A 19,515-nucleotide genomic window follows, 5' to 3' on the forward strand; every position below is an offset into this window, starting at 1 on the left:
GCAATGCAGCTTTTGAACAAATGTAAGTACTAGGCCAATTGTGATGATTCCTGGGCAGTTAGATTAACAGCAGTTATCTGTGTTTTGTCCAGTCTTGATTATCTCAACACAATCTGATGGGTCTACTTTTTAAAAAGTTGTAGAAATTGCAGTTGACTACTCTTTGGTGCCAAAGTACTTGACTTACAACCAAAATTGAGCCCAAATTTTCTGTTGCTAAGTGAGACGATTGTTAAGTGAGTTTGCCCCCATTTTATGACCTTTCTTGCCACAGTTGTTAAGTGAATCATGTGGCTGTTAAGTGAAGCCGTCTTTCCCCATTGACTTTACTTGTCAGAAGCTCATAAATATGAACCAGTTGGCAATCATCCAAATTTTGATCACATGACCAAAGGGATGCTGCAACGGTCATAAATGTGAGAAGTCGTCACTTTTTTCAGTACCAGTGTCAAGCGGTCACTAAACAAATGGTTGCAAGTTGAGAACAGCCTGTAATGGCTAATCTGAATATTACTGATTATCAACTGCACCCATATATCGTGTTCATCTCTAAAGCCTTAAATAGCTTAAGACTTAGTATAGAAGGCACCATTTCTCTGTCTAAGATAAGATCTGTAGGAGATGATTTTCTGCAGATGCCTGAAATGCCCCATTATTGTTCATCTATCACATAGGAAAGAGTTTTCTGGTCACTCCCAAGTTTGGAATGTTCTCCCTTGGAAAGTGGTTTTCAGTCTCTCTGCCATTAGAAGGGCAGACAAGGTTCAAATATTTCACCAGCCTTGTAAATATAAATTAATTTGTGAACTACTTGTAATTTATCTTTATATTTTCTACTTTATGTTCTTCATTTTAATTATTGCCAGTCTCCTCACTCAATTGAACACTGTTAGATTATTACTAACACATCAGTCAATGAAATAAATATCAGAAAATAAATCTGTGAAATAAAATTACTTTCAAATTTTGCCCGGAAATGACCAATGGCTGCAGCTTCCATTGATTTTCACCTGATGAAGCAATCGTCCAGTCAATCTAAAGGGTTTTTTTTTATTGCTGAACTGCTGGACAGCTCCTCTGTTGCTTTGATGAGATCAGGACCAACATTGGTTTCTCAACTCCCATAATATGAACATAATATGAACAGGTAAAGTTATACAGTATATGACCTTGTGACCAGATTAATGCAAAAGAACACAGAACATTCATATCAGAATTTGAAAAAAAATCAAGTAGCCATAAAAAGAAAATGGATGTGACCCTTCTGTCTATGGAGATTCTCAGTCATCCAGGTCATGGTTGTCCCAAAGGTGCTTTTTCAGGAGGCAACTGAACTTTCTTGGTTTTTTTTTAATCCTTCCATTCCCCATCATCTAGTCAGAGCTGAAGAAGCTTCTTGGATGAGAAGTGAAATGTCTTCAAAGAAAAATAAGAAAGTTGCCTCCTGAAAAAGCACCTTTGAGATATGACCCATCCATTGCAATGGCTTAACCACATACTTGTTGACTTCATTGTAACAAAGATAAAATTAAAGGGTGACCTACTTTGAATGTAACAGTTTGATTGATTGACTAGTTTCAAGAGAAACATTGACAAAATAAATCATAGCAGCTGAAGGCAACAAACATTTCACAAACACATGCCATGAAGTGGTGACTTCATCACTACCCATTTATTCCTTATTAACCAGCCAGTCCTCAAGGACTCTGAAGATGGCATACAGAAAATTAAGACTCCCCAAAGCAGTTTGTTCATCTTATCAAACATAAAAAGACCATGAAAGGTGTACAATGCTGAAGGAATAATATGTTCAGAATCTCTCTCTTAATATATGTCACCTTTTGACACATCTCACCAAAGATTTTAGATAGATGGTAAAATTTAGACAACCACCTCATTCAATGGATGGGGCACCTAAAACTCATTTGCCATTGGCCATCATCTGGGCTGATTTATTTTATAGCTCTTCCATTTATTTGTGATTGCTCATCCAAATCCAAAGTTGGATTCTGCTTAGCTTTTTTAAATCAGTTGATTGGGTACATTATTTAGATCTAGAGGAGTATTACTTATACCTAATTTCCACCAGCACATAGGAGACTGTAACATTCTCTAAAAAAACAATGAATTCCTTGTTCAAGCTTTACAGAATACTTCATATTGAGGGGAAAATAGGGCTGTAAGATTTAACCCTGTTTCCAGCTCTTGGAACAGAGCAGACAAGAAGGAAAAATGAAACTGCACTCAGCCAAATATGGATAGGACTAACTATGTGAGTGGAAAAGTGTCTTCTAAGTACCGTACTTTCATTTGTCTCAAGTTGGTATCTGATTTAATCCCAGATGGTCATGTTTAAGTTAAGGTTCTTCCTGCCATAAGTGTCTTAGAGAACCAATGCAAATATGGTCCAATTTCTGACGTGCCTGTTAAATATTGCCTGTTTCGAGAAACTGCATGAGGAGAAAATCTGCCTAGGTAGAAAGGACAAAAGGAAGAAATATCATGGAGCTAATCTTGGACTGAAATCTCATTCTAAGTCAGCTAGAGATCCAGGAGGAAATCAAGGAACTCTTATTACCCAAGGAAATTGTAAGTAAATCAAGTCTGATAGAATTGGACGGGATCATTAAGCAAAGCTAAATAAAAACAACTGGAGCTTCTCTTAGAAACAACTAAGTCCAACTCCCTCCCAACCTTTCCTTCTGCTTCCATAGTTTCCCTTTCAAATTCATTTAACCATTTCCATAGAAAATAAGACAATGCAGAGAGAAGTTTGGGAAAAGCTGAATTTATAGCTAAGCAATGTCTTGTTATAGCTGAAACAGCAATGTCGCTGTTTGAGCAATTGGTTTCCATTAATAAAAACTGGGACTTGTTAAAAAGTGATAGTGAGACTTTTCTTTGAAAGCACTCTAAAAAAACTTCTGCTTTTCATGAGGACCCTGTGTCCTGAAAAAAAAAATTAAGGAAATGCATCTTAACAAATTGTCATGGTTGACAATGGTGTTCATGCTGAACATATCTCCCCCCACTACACAAAACATATCCATGTCTGCTCTCTCTAAAATCTTTTTAGTCACAAAAAGGAATTATCAAAACCCATTTGTTCTTTGTAACTAAACCAGGTTATGTTGTTCAGTATATATTGCTGTAGAGCCCATATTCTGGTTGTTGGCTCACACAAAAAAAGCAATTTTAAATTTGCTGGGACAACTTTTACACTTGTAAATACATGCAGCTGAATGGCTTCCAAGTCTGCTTCTAATTTTCTCAAATTTTCCTCGGCTTTCACTTTGGCTAAACTGGATGGATTGTTTTCTACTATCATACCATGGGATTACAAAAATATTCACTTTCATTGATGTACTATATATTGATGGGGTGGCTCAGACTCTTTCAGCCATATGCTCCTTCAATGAAGAAGAAATAGAGGGTATGACTTATTTATCACTTATTCTTCTGCTTAACTAGTGTTTAGATATATCTTTATGGGTTGTCAATTTCTGTACCTTTTGAGAATTTCTGGTCAGGCATTGTAATGTGACGGGTGCTGGAAGATGGGGCTCTGTCTTCCATGTTTGATTTTGCCTCTCTGGGGACACTAAAAAGGGTTGATAGTCGCCCCGGAGAGGCGACAAAGGAGGAGACTCTTGTCGATTGTGGAGGGGTGGCAGCCATTCTGCTAGATCCGAGGAAGCCATCCAAACCAGTGGGGGAATGAATGACTGGCTACATTCGTGTGGCCAGTCAGAAGCTGCTGACAACCGAAGATAAGCACTAACTAGCAATTTTTGAGCAACGTGGATAGAACTGGGTGAGACTTTATCCTCTTTTTATGACGTCAATACTACTTTCCTGGAAAAAAAAGAATACCCAAAGCAAAGAATCCTCCCCGATGAGAGAAGGAAAGGAAGTTTTGGCCTCACTCCCTCAGGAAAAGAAAAGCGGTGAATTAATTGCTTTGGGGGAAAACAGAGAAAACTGCAAGATCAATTTGGAATTAATAAAGATATATAGCTTTGAAATTTGGGGACTAAAAGTACCTTTGAGACTTTTTTAATTTGAAAGTCTATAAAATAGGCTTGGATTTGGAAAGCTGGAAGACAGTGTCAATGACATCTAATGGCAAATCACAGCACTACAATTTATTATTCTTAAAGGAAACTTAGCTTGAAGCCCAGACTTAGATAAGACTCTTTGTTGTTCCTGGAAACTTTCACTTTGCAGACTGCAGCTGGGAAAAGGGAAAAAAAAACCTCTTGGGCTCTTATCTATGTTGGCGACCCTATTGGACTATAAAAACTACATACAAAAACAAAATGGGTTTTCCAGACTTAGCCTCAAATGGTAAAAAATAATCTTTAACACTTGTCTCCGAAGCTGCCAGCTTGATATATAAATAAGAAAATGTTAATGAATCTCAGAAAGAAGTTATTTCTATGTTGAAATCAATCCAAGAGACAATTGTTTTATTTCATGATGAGACTAAAAATAACACAAATGAGATAAAAGAATAATTTTCTAACCTAAACTTACAAATTCAGACAATGACCACAAAGAAGGAACTAATAACCCAGAAAACAGAAAGAAAATTAGAAGAAATAGATCCAAACATGGAGGACCTAAAGGAAGGAATTAACAGATACAGACAAATGAAAAATTAGAAGACGTAATGATAATACCAGAAATGGAAAAGATATCTTACTTTTCAAGATCTCAGAACACATTTGAGGATAAGAGAGAAGAGCTGATCGAATGGATGATAAAGCTGTTAGGAGAAATGCAGAATATTGACAAACAAGAAATGAAAAGAAAAAGTGAAGGAGAAAGATGGAGGCTGTTTAATGAATATAAATGGGTTGAGCGTTCTTCCAAAAATACTTCAATCAAATTCTCTTCCTCATTCAAAACAATATATACAAAAACAGAGGAAGAATTACTTGAGGATTCAAATGCACTGACTTGGAAAATTATTTGGCAAAGGAAGAAAGCTGAGTAAGACTGAAGAAAATAGAGGTTTGACATATTACATGGGATATTATACTATTAAACAGATGTTTGAATATGGTTAAGAAAATTGATAACTGTTAGAAATAACAGTTTTATTATAATTATTATAATTAAAAGGATAGGATTTGTAGCTAGAATATTATGAGATGGGAAATATGAAAAACCTAAAAGGGTTTGAATAAGGGAAGCTTTTGGTTACCCAAACATAATTTATTATGAGAAAAATATAAGTGATAGATATTTTGAACATTGATGGAAAATTAAAATGTTAAAAAAGCGAGGAAAATAGGATATTGACTGAATAAATGGACTTTAAGTGCAAATGCAATTGAAATATATTTTGGCTAGAAAAGATATTATAAATTGATACTATCAATATTATGTATAATACCAGAAAAATGTGATAAAGATGTTATATTTAATTGTGTATGTATTAACAGTAACAAGAATTATATTTGCCCAGTGTGGAAAAATGCATAACACCGGAAGAAGACAGGACCAAGGAAGCACTGGATGGTGTAGTACTGGAACTAGACTGAGAAAGTTAATATGTACCACTGAATTACCAATGGACCCAGAAACAAGTTGTTTATTAAGTACTCCTGATTATTAAGTACTCGTGAAGTTCATGCACCTTCTTGATCGATTCAAGATTCCCCAAGACACTGTAATAAATGCCCTGCAGTGAAAAATAAGAGTTCAGAGGGTGTCATTAGCACAATATAGCCTAACAGGGAAAATGTTTTAAAAACAATAGGGAAAGGGAAAAAATATTCCATTATTACTGACTTATCTCCAGCAATATTTTCAGGTTGTCTGGGGCCAAGAACTGAGTATGGTTAGTGGACAATGCTGCAACTTTAGCACCACATTCAGCTCTCTATCTGGTAACAATTTCATTGTCGTTTATAAATAAATACATTAGATCAGATATTCATCAGCCGGTTACTGTAGTTGGGGAGAAATGAAGAGAGAAAAGAATGATACAGAAATGGCAGAGAGAGGAAGAGATGTTGGCTTTGGCCAACCTATCCCAGCACAAGTAATTATATCACAATTACATCACAATATCTTCCTTGCTCAAATAATTGGAAGGGAGGGAGGGAGGGAGGGAAGGAAGGAAGGAAGGAAGGAAGGAAGGAAGGAAGGAAGGAAGGAAGGAAGGAAGGAAGGAAGGAAGGATCCTTAAACTCTAAAAATTCTCTCAAGTGAAGCAGAAACCTGAAAGAACAATTTAAAGAGCTTAAAGCAGTTAAATACAAGGAGTTTTTTCAATGTTGGCATAGATGCCTCTTTGTGACCCATTTTAACAACCACTTTTTTCTTTTCCTTTAGAAACATGAAAATTCAAGGATATTTATTTATTTATTTTATTTATTGAACTTATATACCGCCCTTCTCCCATGGGACTCAGGGTGTTTCACAAGGTAATTAAAATAACACTACAAATACAAAAAGTTAATAACAATTAAAATAATTAAGTTATCCTCAAGTAAAATATAAAACGCCTATAGCTCCAATTAAAACCCAATTATAATAAGTTAAAATTAAAATTCTCAGTCCTGGCCGGAAAGCTCAAAGAGCCAGGTCTTCAGGTCCCGGTGGAACGAACGAAGATCAGGGGCAGTCCTGAGCTCTACGGGTAACTGGTTCCAAAGGGCAGGCGCACCCACAGAGAAGGCCCTCCCCCTGGGTGTTACCCGCCGGCAGTCTTTTGCCGGCGGCACCCTGAGAAGACCCTCCCTGTGGGAGCGCACAGGACAAAGGGAACTTGAACCTGGTGTTCCCTCAGATATCCCGGACCCACGCCATTTAGGGCTTTATAGGTCATCACCAGCAGATTGTTCAGTGCATTCTCTGTTATGAAAATGGACTGTGTGCACAGGATTTGTTATTTCAACAATCTTAGCGCAGAGACAAAAAAGTTCTTACATTAAAAATACCATCCTTATTTGTTAGGGGTAAGGAATAATCATAATGCTGGATGTGAACAAAGTGTCAAAAGAGGCTTCACAATTAAGGCACCTGCTCGTCAAATATCATAAGCTTTCAGGGCTGGATTTATTATTGTGTGCCTTTATAAGCCATTGTCTAAGCACACCAATCAATAGAAATACAGTGTAAGTGCTGGGAACAGAGGCATGAGATAGCTAGTTCCCCCAAATGAGCCTAGGAATTAACCTACAGGTCCAATCATTGGCATGGCAATAATGGTTTGGTGTTTTTTTTTTTGCTCCTGCAGTTATCCACTTCTGATATGTAAAAAAGATTATAATTTCTGTAATGCAATTTTTGCTGTTGGTGGGGGTTTTATGGTGTTACTCACTTTAATCATGCTGGGAATACTTTAACGTTTGTATATTGGATACTCTGTATTCTGCTTCCAAGAATTGTCAGCTTGAAGGAGGATGCAAGTTTAACAAATGACTTAAATAAAAACATTTGTTTTCCATGACATTTTCCAGCACAGCAAGTTCAGCACGGAAGATATTGTGGAATGGATGAGCAATGGGACACTGCAGAGAAGATGCCACATTGTCCTATTTGATTTTTTACAGCTCCTTGTTCTTCATACCCCAGGTTCATTCCTTCCAATTTTTAGATTAGTTTTTTTTTTTCACATGCCTTACACAGTTCGTCTACCTTATGCATTTTTATCTGCACTTCTTCTAGAACATGCAGTTTGGCAAGCCATTATTTCTATCTCTAATATTTTTTCTGCACATCTCTTCCTCCCCTTACTGTACTTTTTTTTTAAAAAAAAGAAAGAAAGAAAGAAAGAAAGAAAGAAAGGAAGGAAGGAAGGAAGGAAGGAAGGAAGGAAGGAGAATATTAGCATATAAGTGAATTCTGGTTTACATGTAGATTTTGGAAGTAAGAATTGGATCAATATGCTTTAAACTGGTTATCTCTCTCTTTTTCTCTCCCTCCCTCCCTCCCTTTCAAGCAACACTTAGGGGGTTTATTATCAAGAGTTGCAAGTCATTGTTGCATAAAGGTAAAGATTTTTCCTATCCAATCATATCCAACTCTGCGGGGTGGTGCTTATCTCCGTTTGTTAGCCTAGGGAGCCAGCCAGCATTATCTGAAGACATTTGAGTGGTCATCTGGCCAGGATGACTATACACTGAACACTGTTACCTTCCCACCAAAGTGATACCTATTTATCTACTCACATTTGCATGTTTTAGAATTGGTTCATGGGCAGGAGCTGAAGCAAGAAACGGGAACTCACCCCATCATGCGTTGATTGGATCTTGAACCCAGCTGACAAACTCAATATCTTTAACTACTAAGCCATTGCATCCCATTTGTTGCATAACTAATTAAAATGAATTATTTGACCTGGGGATATCAATCAGTACATTCAACTTTTAATTAGTTTTAATTAGTTTTATTTTCATGGCATGATCACACCCCAGAGAAATTAGAGGCAAATTTACAATCTCTCCTGCCTTCTCTAAGAGAAGCCTACCACTATGTATCACAATTTGATTTCAAAAAATTTCCCATTACTGTACATTGTGAGGAAGAGAAGAATGAAAACTCCATCCTAGAATAATGTTCTGCCTCATATACTAAAAAGGGATGAATAGATTTACAACCAATGGATTTATGTGATGGATATAAAATACTTCTTTTAAGTTACATTAAAAATGGGGAAGAAGAGTAGACACTTAATTTCAGGCAACTTCCATTATCACACTTTTAAAATCATAAGGCAATGAATCATTAGGAAACATCAACAACTTTAAAACACCTAAAATATTTGATGTCTGAAATAAACATAGACCACCCACACAAACACACACACACACACACATCTCAAATCAATAATTACAACTAAATTGTGCTAATGTCATGAAAGCTCAGTGTTGAAAAGTCAGATAAAACAAACACATTTCAGATTACTTTAATGTTTTGTTTATTTATTTGTGTGACTTGCTACACATCATTATAGGGCAGCAAACTAGTTTCAACTAACAATGGCTATGACTATGGCTTCAGGAAGGAGTGTATTTAGGGTAAAGACAGGATGATGAAAGTGACGATCATTAAAGACAACCTGAAGGACAAGTTCAGAAATACAATCTTTATATCAAGGATTGGCAACTCTGTGTCCACAAATAGTACAATCAAAATTTTGTAGATCACCCAAGACAAATAGTACAGTCAAAATCACCCAGATTTGGCCAAATGCCTAAAGTCTCACAAAAATCCTGAAATTTCATAAAATGTCAAGCTTTTTGTAGCAGCTCAAACCCAAAATAGCACAATTCTCACAGATTTAGAACGAGGTGTTTTATTGCAATGATCAAGGGGCTTAGATTAAAAAAACTGGAAAACTTATTTATCAGTGAATATCTTAGGAGCGGTTCTCTCTACTATCGTTTATCTTATTCTTGAGTCTTAGTTTAATGGAAAGGATGCTAGTTGCTTATTTGATATCACAAAAAAGGCCATCTGTTCTTTTTTGGCAATATTTTCAAAACATTTTTTTATTTCTAGTCTCAGAGAATTCAATCTCATAAATTCTTCTCATGCACGAATGTTGAGGTCTGGTGAGAATTCAGTTTTTCCCCCACAAATCTCATGAGTACAGCTTAATGGCAGCCTTTGCAATTATAACATCAATTGACATCCCAATTTGGACTGAGACATTTTCAGCCTAATCTACTACAAGTGATTATTAAATCTTATGACAGTAAACACCACTGCAATAAAAACCCTATAATTTTTCATAAAATGCTGTTAATCATATGTAAACTTTAACTGATAAATGGAAAAAAAAAGATTAGAAAATCATATGAGAAACTGACATCAGTATCAAAAGCTGCTTTAGATTTTAGTTTATGTCTCATTCAAATATATACACACTATATGTATGTCTGAATGTGTATGTATGCATGTAAATAAAACAATAAAACATGTATGTATGTATGCTTTACTGGATTCTCCAGTGCTTACAATACACAGAGAATGTTTAAGTAAATCATAATATTGCTTAATACACAATCAGATTAATGATTCACTAAAACATACATTTGTATAACATCCTATAATTGTTCGATTTTGAGCAGAGATTATTACATATGCTAATTACATTTTGAGATAAGTTTTAGTATTTTTAGATGTACTTATTCTTTTGAAGTATATTCAATGAACTATATGCATTGAACTTGGGAGGTGACATTTAAATAAAGTTTCTTATCCCTGAAAAACCTATTTTCGGAAATGGAAAGATAACCCTTTACTCAGTGGTCTCTTCAAACAGATGTTATTATCAATTTATGAATGAATCACATATTGATGTGTATTATCTATGGACCACTGTAATAAAATACAGCTGACATTCAGGGAAATAACTATGCAAAATTTTATTTTTATTTATTATATAATCTTGAAGCTGCCCTACTTCTTAGTGATTCTGGGCAGCTTACAATTTATTTATTTTTTAAATGATTCATATAAGAGGAGATCATAGTGAACTGGAAGGACAATACAACCAGCTATAAAACCTAACTAAACACCCTATTCCAAGGTTTGGGAAGAACAATTTTTTAGTGATTTTTTTTTGAACATCACAATGGTGGGTGCCATATGAATCTCTGAGGGATGTCATTCTATAAGGCATAACTTAGAAATCTTGGGTCTCTGAAAGATGACACTGTTTAATCAATGGGACCCAGAATGCACACACACACCCTTTAATCATTTATTTATTTAATTATTAGATTTCTTTGCTGACCTAGAGGTGACTCATCACACTCAATCATACAGGACAGCAGAAGCAACTCAGGAACTTTTATAGGATTTGCACAGAGAGTGCACAGGTGCAATCTGGTCCAGATCCAAAGTACCTGTTAGGTCCTTGGGAAGAACCTCAAACTCCCTCTGAAACCTAACAGGGAGTATCAATGCCCTGGGGTGAGCCAAGCTCATAGTTCCTTTTTTTTCTTCTGGAAATGAGTGATTCCAATGAGGTGGAGAGCCACCAGTGTTACTGGTCTAGGGAAACAGATTAATGATAAAATCCTCCATTACCAAATCACACTGCAACTGATCTGAGACAAAAACAAAACAGAACAGATCTAATAACCAGCCTTCAGTGAATGTTTGGCCATAGGGGACCGGTCCATGGTTATTTTAGAGGCCAAACTCCTGAGCTGATCTAGGTACAACATTGCTAGGTGGCAGATTGAAGTCCCCAAGGATCATCTCCCTTAGGCACTCCACTGCTAACCTAGCAGTGGAATCCAGCAACTCAGATAAGGGATGTTGCTAGGGAGCAAAGAAGGTGATTGATACATCAGCATTAATCCCAATTGTTGGAAAGTGAAGTGAAGTGAAGTTCAGTGCAGGGAAGGGAAGGGAAGGGAAGGGAAAGCTTCTAAAGGTTTGGAAGCCCTCAAAAGAGATGATGAGTACACAAATTCTTTGGACCATGGCTCGACATGAGAATGCTGCTATCTCTTCTCACAAGAAGCACCATCAGAAAACATTTTGTCACCCTCTGCAATAAGTGAAAGGAAGAAGATACTATGATTCTGCTATGGGAAAAAATATAAATAGAGCTTATTATGGATTTCAAATTGTGTACTTATTCTTCAATAGAATGCCACACCATTTAAAATAAATTGTCAGTTCCTTATCCAGAACATGTTCACCTTCTCTGAATCAATCATTACCTTCATGCACTCCCATATTACCTGTTCCATAGAATATGGACAAATATATAATAAGAAGCTGTAGAGTTAGGCCTCATTTATATATTGTCTAATTCCCAAAATTAATGCAGTAGTTAGGAAAGTCATGAACAATTGATTTGGGGAACTTGTAAGTCATTGTATCCTCAAGACGAACAGATGTATCACAGTTGAATTCATGCTAGCTGTAAACTATCTATATTGGCACTTCCCAAGCTTTGGTTAGAAGAAAATAGAAGCATTAAAAGTGAGGTAGCAGTTCAGATTAGTATATGCAGTATTCAAAAATATTTCAATATTATTTATTTAAAAAGAGAGATCTTTCTTTACCCTTAATGCCTTGGTACAGTTTCAGCAATCATTCAAAATTATATTACTTCAGTTCAGGACAGCAAATACAATTCAAAAATTTGAAGTCCTTAGAAATATCTGCCAAGATCATAATGAACAACAACAGTGTCATTTCTTAAATCATCAAACTTTAGAAATGACCACGAATTTCAAATTTTTCATGATAAAAAATATATATCAGGAAGATAAACTCTGACCCATAGAACAGGAAATTAGTAATACTTTGTACAAACAGCTGGAACAAGAAAATCAGTCTTTTCCCCACCCCCACAGACAGTATTTTCAATTTGCTAGATAGTTATTTTTTCATTAATAACTTGAATTTATTCTCTCGTAAATGAGTATGTGGAATTTGGAGTATGTGTCCTAATGAATCAGAAAAATAAAATTTAGAAACAGAATCACATAGAAGCCTACAAAGTTGGACTTTTGTATTTCACAGAATAATCACCCCAACTGTTCTATTAGTTGATTTTCTACATTATTCATTATAGAATTATTTGCAATTTCTATAATACTTGTAAGTTGATTTGGGAGATTCTTACCCAGAAAGGCAAGTTGTATTAAACCTTCGGGGAAGTCAAAGTCAAAAAATAGGAATACCAGGAAAACAAGAAATGCTGTTATTGTTAAACATAAAATAACAGTCTCGAAAGCCTTGCACAGTTTATTCACATCATTTTATTCCAAACAAAACTCAAGCAGGATGATTATTTCACATTTCTTTCTCATACTTTCTCAGAACTGGGTAATCATTTCTTTAACTATTCCTGTAACAATTCAATGATTCCTGCCAAGCTTGGTCTACAGCAGGGGTTCCCAACCAGGGGTACTCACACCTCCTGGGGGTGCGAGACGATATTCCAGGGCTGCGAAAACTTGGGTTTTCAAAATTATAGTGTATATGCATAATTCGAGGAGATCAACCCTTTAGAAGGCCAGATCCTGAAGCTGAAACTCAAATACTTTGACCACCGAATGAGAAGGAAGGACTCACTGGAGAAGAGCCTAATGCTGGGAAAGGTTGAGGGCAAGAGAAGAAGGGGACGACAGAGAATGAGGTGGCTGGATGGAGTCACTGAAGCAGTAGGCATGAGCTTAAATGGACTCCAGAAGATGGTAGAGGACAGGAAGGCCTGGAGGAACGTTGTCCATGGGGTTGTGATGGGTCAGACATGACTTCGCAACTATCAACAACAAATGCATAATTCGTTGCCATTAATTTGAACTTTTCTAAGGGATACGAGAATACATCAGAAGCGTTCTAGGGGTACAGGGTATAGAAAACGCTGGGAACCACCGGTCAACAGTATATTCTTTCACAAGGTATATGTAGTTGCAATCAGGGCTTTTTTTCTCATAGAACGCTCAGAACGGAGTTCCGGCACCTTTTTTGGATGGAACCTTGTAGGGTAGGCAAGGCAGGTTGTGTGACATGTGTGAGTTCCGGCACCTTTTTCTTTTACAAAAAAAGCCCTTTTACACATACATCCATTAAAAATATTAAAAAAAATTTAAAACAATAAAAACAACAGAAGGAATGAACTGAAGATATATCAGTCTTCTTCCCCCAATCCTTCCCTAATACCTCATCTCCTCAAAAATATATATTAGAGGAAAAAATATGGAGAAATGAAAACCAGCACGAAAGGCAGTCAGTGAATCCATGATTACCTGGGCTTACATTTCAATAGAGCTGTAGGTTCAGCTTGTAATGAGCTCAGGACAAACTTGACTAATCTAATCTTCTCTGCCTCTTTTCAAAGCTTTGTAGTATTACTATCACATTGCTGATCCATTAAGCAAGGGAAACTAAGGGCGATCAGTTGGATTAACAAACATGTGACAAAGTTGTATATTGCCACCTATTGCATATAATTACTTTTGTTCTTTAGCAGAAAGTGTCTCCAAATTTATAATTACATTATTCTATTTAAGATAGAGGACAGGAAGGCCTGGAGGAACGTTGTCCATAGGGTCGCGATGGGTTGGACACGACTTCGCAGCTAACAACAAAATTTAAGATAATGTATCTACCTCCTCAACCACCCTCATTTGTACTGCTGCTCTTTAGTTTACAGATTTGTAATGGCTGTATGCACTATAGGTAGAGCTGTCCTACATCTTGTACCCAGAAGCACACAAAACAGAAACAAGAAATTTATGCTAAGCAGAAAGATGATTTTGCAAGCTGACCATACACATAGTTTTAAATTAATGCGTAACATGTCTCTAGAGATTCTGAGTCAATATTTAATTGCTCTGAGAAAGTGAGGAATACATTAAGTAGTCATGCAAAGATATGTGATACAAATCAAAGCAAAGGTCTGGATAGTGAACTTTGTGTTACACACAACTATTAAATTGTGTTGTTTATTTTGCCAGCAAAATGGGAAGGATTCCCAGGTGAAGAAATAAATAGATTCCCCACATTTCAAGAACTGAACACTGATTTCATTCAAAGTCAACACCAAGGGAAGTGAAATCTCATTTTTAAAAGTCTTTAAGCCGGTGCATCCTTTTTAAATCACCTGATAAAAGCAAAGAGAAGATTTCCACAGAAGAGCCAAATACAGGAAACCACAAGATCAAGCCCAAGTTGAGTGTTAAGCCACATGACCAAGCAATCTTCCCTCAGTTTAAGGCAAACCAAAGTTCACACATCACTTCATCACTCTCTGTTACATACTCTTATCCTTCTAAAATCGTTAATAACTGCCAGTAGAATTAAATGCACCTTATGATGAGCTTCAGAGGAACTCCCAAAGGAAAAGGTCAAATTCATTATTTGGAATAATAAAAATACAAATACAAGCAATCACCACATTGTGCAACAATCAACTCTAGTAGACCTCTCTTCAAGAAAATTACATCAATGTGTTCATGAAGTCACCAGAAACTGCAACTGGTTTGAAAGATATTTTAATTTTTCCAGCTATGACCAGTTTGAGGAGAGCTGATTCCTAAACGTATACTGTGGCTAAGAAACAGACTTTCTAATTTGATTGTATTCATGTAAACAACACAGCCTCAACATACTTTGCCATAACTAAACCTACAAAATATTATCCCTTTGAAATAGCTTCTTCTATCTGGAATTCTCTTAAGCTGCAGTGATACATTTCTGCTTTAAGGTGCTATGCTAAATATGAAAGCTGACACTGGCAATGATTAACATTTCTCAAACATTCTTATTATCCAGAAATCCAGAAATACATAATGAACCTGTCAGAACAGTATTCATGTTTTTGTCTGCTGGCAAACAGAAACAATTGCATCTCATCTTGCATTTGCCATTTACTTTAAATTACTTGATAATATGTACAACTAATTACTCAAACGTTCATAGCAACACATGCAGGTAGCAACCACATATAATTCCAAAAGATGGAATTTTTTTTTCTTGGCCATCAGAACAGAATACGTTGCAGGTTAAATTCCAATCAACCAAATAAAAGTATTTCCTTTAATATAGAGCAACACTTAAAAAGAAGAACCTCTTGATGTCTACACCTAAATCCATTCTACATCTACAACCTTCTAATCAAGAGAAAGGGAACCACACAAGGCAAATATTAAATTAAAACCGAATTCTTGCTTACCAAGTACTCCAAGTCGGTAGTTGACGGTAATGACTATCACGTTGCCATAACTTGCGAGCACACTGCCGTCATATAAATTTCCAGTGCCTTCCATGTAAGACCCTCCGTGAATATACACCATGACTGGTTTAGGTCCCCCACTATCTCGAATGTCTGCAAGAAAAATATTAAGAAACATGGTATCTCAAGAATGTTATGATGCGCACAGAAGTCTTGTTTTCCTTCTTTCTAAAGCTGTTTTTCTTAATGTTTCCCAAGCAATATATATAAATTATTACAACTTTAAGTGCTGCTGACTGAGGTAGGTAATATCTATCCCAACTTGGAAGATCTTGGAAAGGTACATATTATAGGATTTTTTTAGTACTCGGATGGAGAATCATCAAGAAGTCTCAGGTCTCTAGGCTAGAGTGTGAAGCCAAACAAACCTTGAAAAAGGCAATGGAAAAGAACTTTTTTTTTACATTCAAACAATTTTCAAGCAAGTTTACCTTTTCATTTGCTCAATTTTAGTAGCTTTTATGGTCTTTTCTTTTAATAAGCATTAGTTAATCGTGACATTTTAATGATATTTTGAAGCCTAAACATGACTATTGAAAAATGGAAATTAAGAGTTAATGTTATTTGGGACTGTTCAGTTTTTCTTGCTTCCAGATCCACCATCCAAATTGTAGGGAACATTCTACAGAAATCTGGGTTTTTTTCCCCCTCAATGATAAATATCAGTTCCTTAGACAATCTAAACTTTGTATGTATACAATTTATGTGGTTACCAGTCTGACAAAACTGAGTCTTAAAAGCAATTGTTGTCCAAGATTTACCATCTTTGGTTATGGGGGGAGAGATGTTGCCTCCCGTTGATAGGGCGTGCAACTTAGACGTCCTCCTGGATGCACAACTCGATTTGGAACATCATATAGGAGTCATGGCCAGGGGGGCATTTGCCCAGGTTCGCCTGGTGCACTAGTTGCGCCCCTATCTGGACCGAGATAACTTACGTATTGTCAGTCATGCACTCGTCACCTCCCGTATAGATTACTGCAACACTCTCTACACGGGGCTGCCCTTGAAGACCACCCGGAGGCTTCAGCTGGTGCAGAATGCGGCCATGCAGGTTGTGATGTGAGCATCCCGATACTCCCATATTACACCCCTCCTGCGTGGGCTGCATTGGTTGCCGGTTGCCCTTCGGGTGAGGTTCAAGGTGCTGGTTCTTACCTATAAAGCACTACATGGCTTAGGTCTGGGATATTTACAGGACTGTCTGCTGCCAGGAATGACTTCCCATCGCCCTGTTCGCTCACACAGAGAGGGTCTCCTCAGGGTGCCGTCGGCCAGACAATGTCGGACGGTGACCCCCAGGGGGTGGGCCTTCTCTGTTGGGACACCTGCCCTTTGGAATCAGCTCCCCCGAGAACTTCGGATGGCCCCAGATCTCCAGTCCTTTCATCGCAACCTAAAGATATACTTTTTCCAACTGGCCGACCTGGACTGAAGACGGGGGTTTTAATTTTGTTTTTAATTTTTATTGGTTTTTAGTGGGGGTTTGTAAATTTAATCTCTTTTAAATATTTGTATTTATTGCTTTATTGTTGTTTTATTGTTGTTAGCCACCCTGAGTCCTTCAGGAGATAGGGCGGCATATAAGTCTCATAATTAAATTAAATAACTTAAGGGACCAACTATAATACTCAAGGTCACAAATACAAATCTGACTCTTAAAAGGCAACATTAAACAGCATGACCATCTGGGCCAAAAGAATGGGGGGGAAATTAAGTATTTTAAAGGCTGACTGGGTTGGAGACATTAGGATCGTGGGAAGGATGCTGTTCCAGAAGGCTGGCACTGGTACCCAGTCTGTGAGCTTGAAAATGTACTGCTTCCTCAACAATAATATAGGCTCCCTGAGATCACAAGTAATGTCAAGGAATCCAGAATTCCAATAGCATCTACCATCCCTGAATCTGCTGTGGTAATTGGCTGGTCTGGGAATCAGTATTTTAGATGTCTGTCTGTCTGTCCAGAGCCTAAAATCATTTAGCTGTAACCCTGGTATTCCAGGCCTGTGTATAAACTCTGCAAAGTAGCACTACAGACAACTAATTGGATCACAATTGTGACCAAAATATAGGTGTGATAGAAACATTTTCAGGATACAGACAGAGCAACTGAGTTAGATCACAGTTGAGAAATGAATTCTGGTATCTAGAGAAAACTGAGCAATAACACAATTTAAAACTAACTGTGTAAAGTTGTAAGTGGCTTTGGAGAATCTAGAGCTTTCTGAAGAGATTTCTCTGTGCATTATCCTGAATTCAAAGCAGATTAAAAAGCAGTAATTGCTTTGGATGATTGCTTTGTATCAACAGCCTCATCACTAGTTTCCATAGTTTATTTTGTTCAGATCAGTATACAAAATATTGAATAACTTTGATCAATTCTCCCAAAGGTTGCCTCTCTTACTATCTGTGCAAGATATGGGTGCAGGCACATCTGACTGTTTGTAAAGAAAGTCTTCCAAGAAAAGCTTGGGAGATGAGCAAGGAAACAGTGTATGCCTGCAAGGCTATCCTTCCAGCTAGCTGTTTCCCTATAATGTTGTCATAAATTTCTAATTACAGCCATCTGGCTAGGTAAGAGTGAAGAAGAGACAGAATCATAGTTAGAGATAAGCTAACTTATATATCGCTTCACAGTGCTTTATGGCCCTCTCTAAGCGGTTTACAGAGCCAGTATATGGCCCCATCAATCTGTGTCCTCATTTTACTGACCTTGGAAGGAAGGCTGAGTTAACCTTGAGCTGGTAAGACTCAAACTGCCAAATTGCTGGCAGCTGGCAGCCAGCTTGCGGTACTGCATTCTAACCCCTGTGCCACCAAGACTCATGAAATCTGTAGCATAAAATTGTTAGATTTTTTTTGACTTACAACCATTTATATAGCGCCCATCTGAAGTTATAATGGCACTAAAAAAAATGTAACCTCCAGTCCTTGTGCGACGCCCATTGTAGCATCCTCACAGTTACATGATCAAAATTTGGACACTTGGCAACCAACATGTATTATTAATGGTTGTAACATCCTGGGGTCATGTGATCAACATCTGTAATCTTCCCAGCTGGCTTCTGGCAAGCAAAGTCAATGGGGGAAGCCAGATTCACTTCATGACCACATGTTTCATTTAAAACTGTTGTGGTTTACTTAGCAGGCATGCCCCCCCCCAAAAAAAAAGTTGTAAAATCAGGTGCAACTCTTTTCACAACCACCTTCATAGAAACAGAAGTTCTGATTCAATTGTGGTCATATGTTGAGGACTACCCTGTAAGATTTTGTTTTATAGGATTAAGCACAATAAAGGGAGGCTTAATCAGTTCAGCATAGAACTTTATCATGAAATTGGTCATGATAAATTCAGGACCAACAAAGTTTTCCATTGCCACTGTTAATCCATTTGCATAGAAAAACACACTAACTTTATCATCCAATTGATTATAAGGAGAACAGAAAAGAGATAGAAAATTTGTATTAGAATAATAATTTATGCATTTATGGAGTTATGTTGATTTATTTCAAAATAATAAAATAGTCGTTTCCAACTCTAGGGGCCGGTGCTCATCTCCGTTTCAAAGCCGAAGAGCCAGTGCTTGTCCGAGGACGTCTCCGTGGTCATGTGGCTGGCATGACTAGACGCCAAATGCACACAGAACGCTGTTACCTTCCCACCGTAGTGGTCCCTATTTTTGTACTTGCATTTTTACGTGCTTTCGAACTGCTAGGTTGGCAGAAGCTGGGACAAGTATTTATTTATTTATTTATTTAGTTATATTTATATACCGCCCTATTCC

At 37.0% G+C, this 19,515-nt stretch overlaps 1 protein-coding gene across 5 annotated transcripts in view; it reads right to left on the minus strand.

The window, feature by feature from the left end:
- Positions 1-19,515, minus strand: part of NLGN1 (neuroligin 1) — a gene marked incomplete at both ends in the record, with an annotated part of 526,751 nt that overhangs the window by 298,446 nt on the left and 208,790 nt on the right. For all 5 annotated transcript variants that reach the window (XM_083363586.1, XM_083363585.1, XM_083363584.1 and 2 more), the window contains one exon: positions 15,671-15,823. In XM_083363586.1, the coding sequence (XP_083219712.1) occupies positions 15,671-15,823 (153 nt within the window). The remainder of the gene's footprint in view (positions 1-15,670; positions 15,824-19,515) is intronic.

The sequence above is a fragment of the Vipera ursinii genome (assembly GCF_947247035.1).
Source record: "Vipera ursinii genome assembly, chromosome: 5".
NCBI lineage: Eukaryota > Metazoa > Chordata > Lepidosauria > Squamata > Viperidae > Vipera > Vipera ursinii.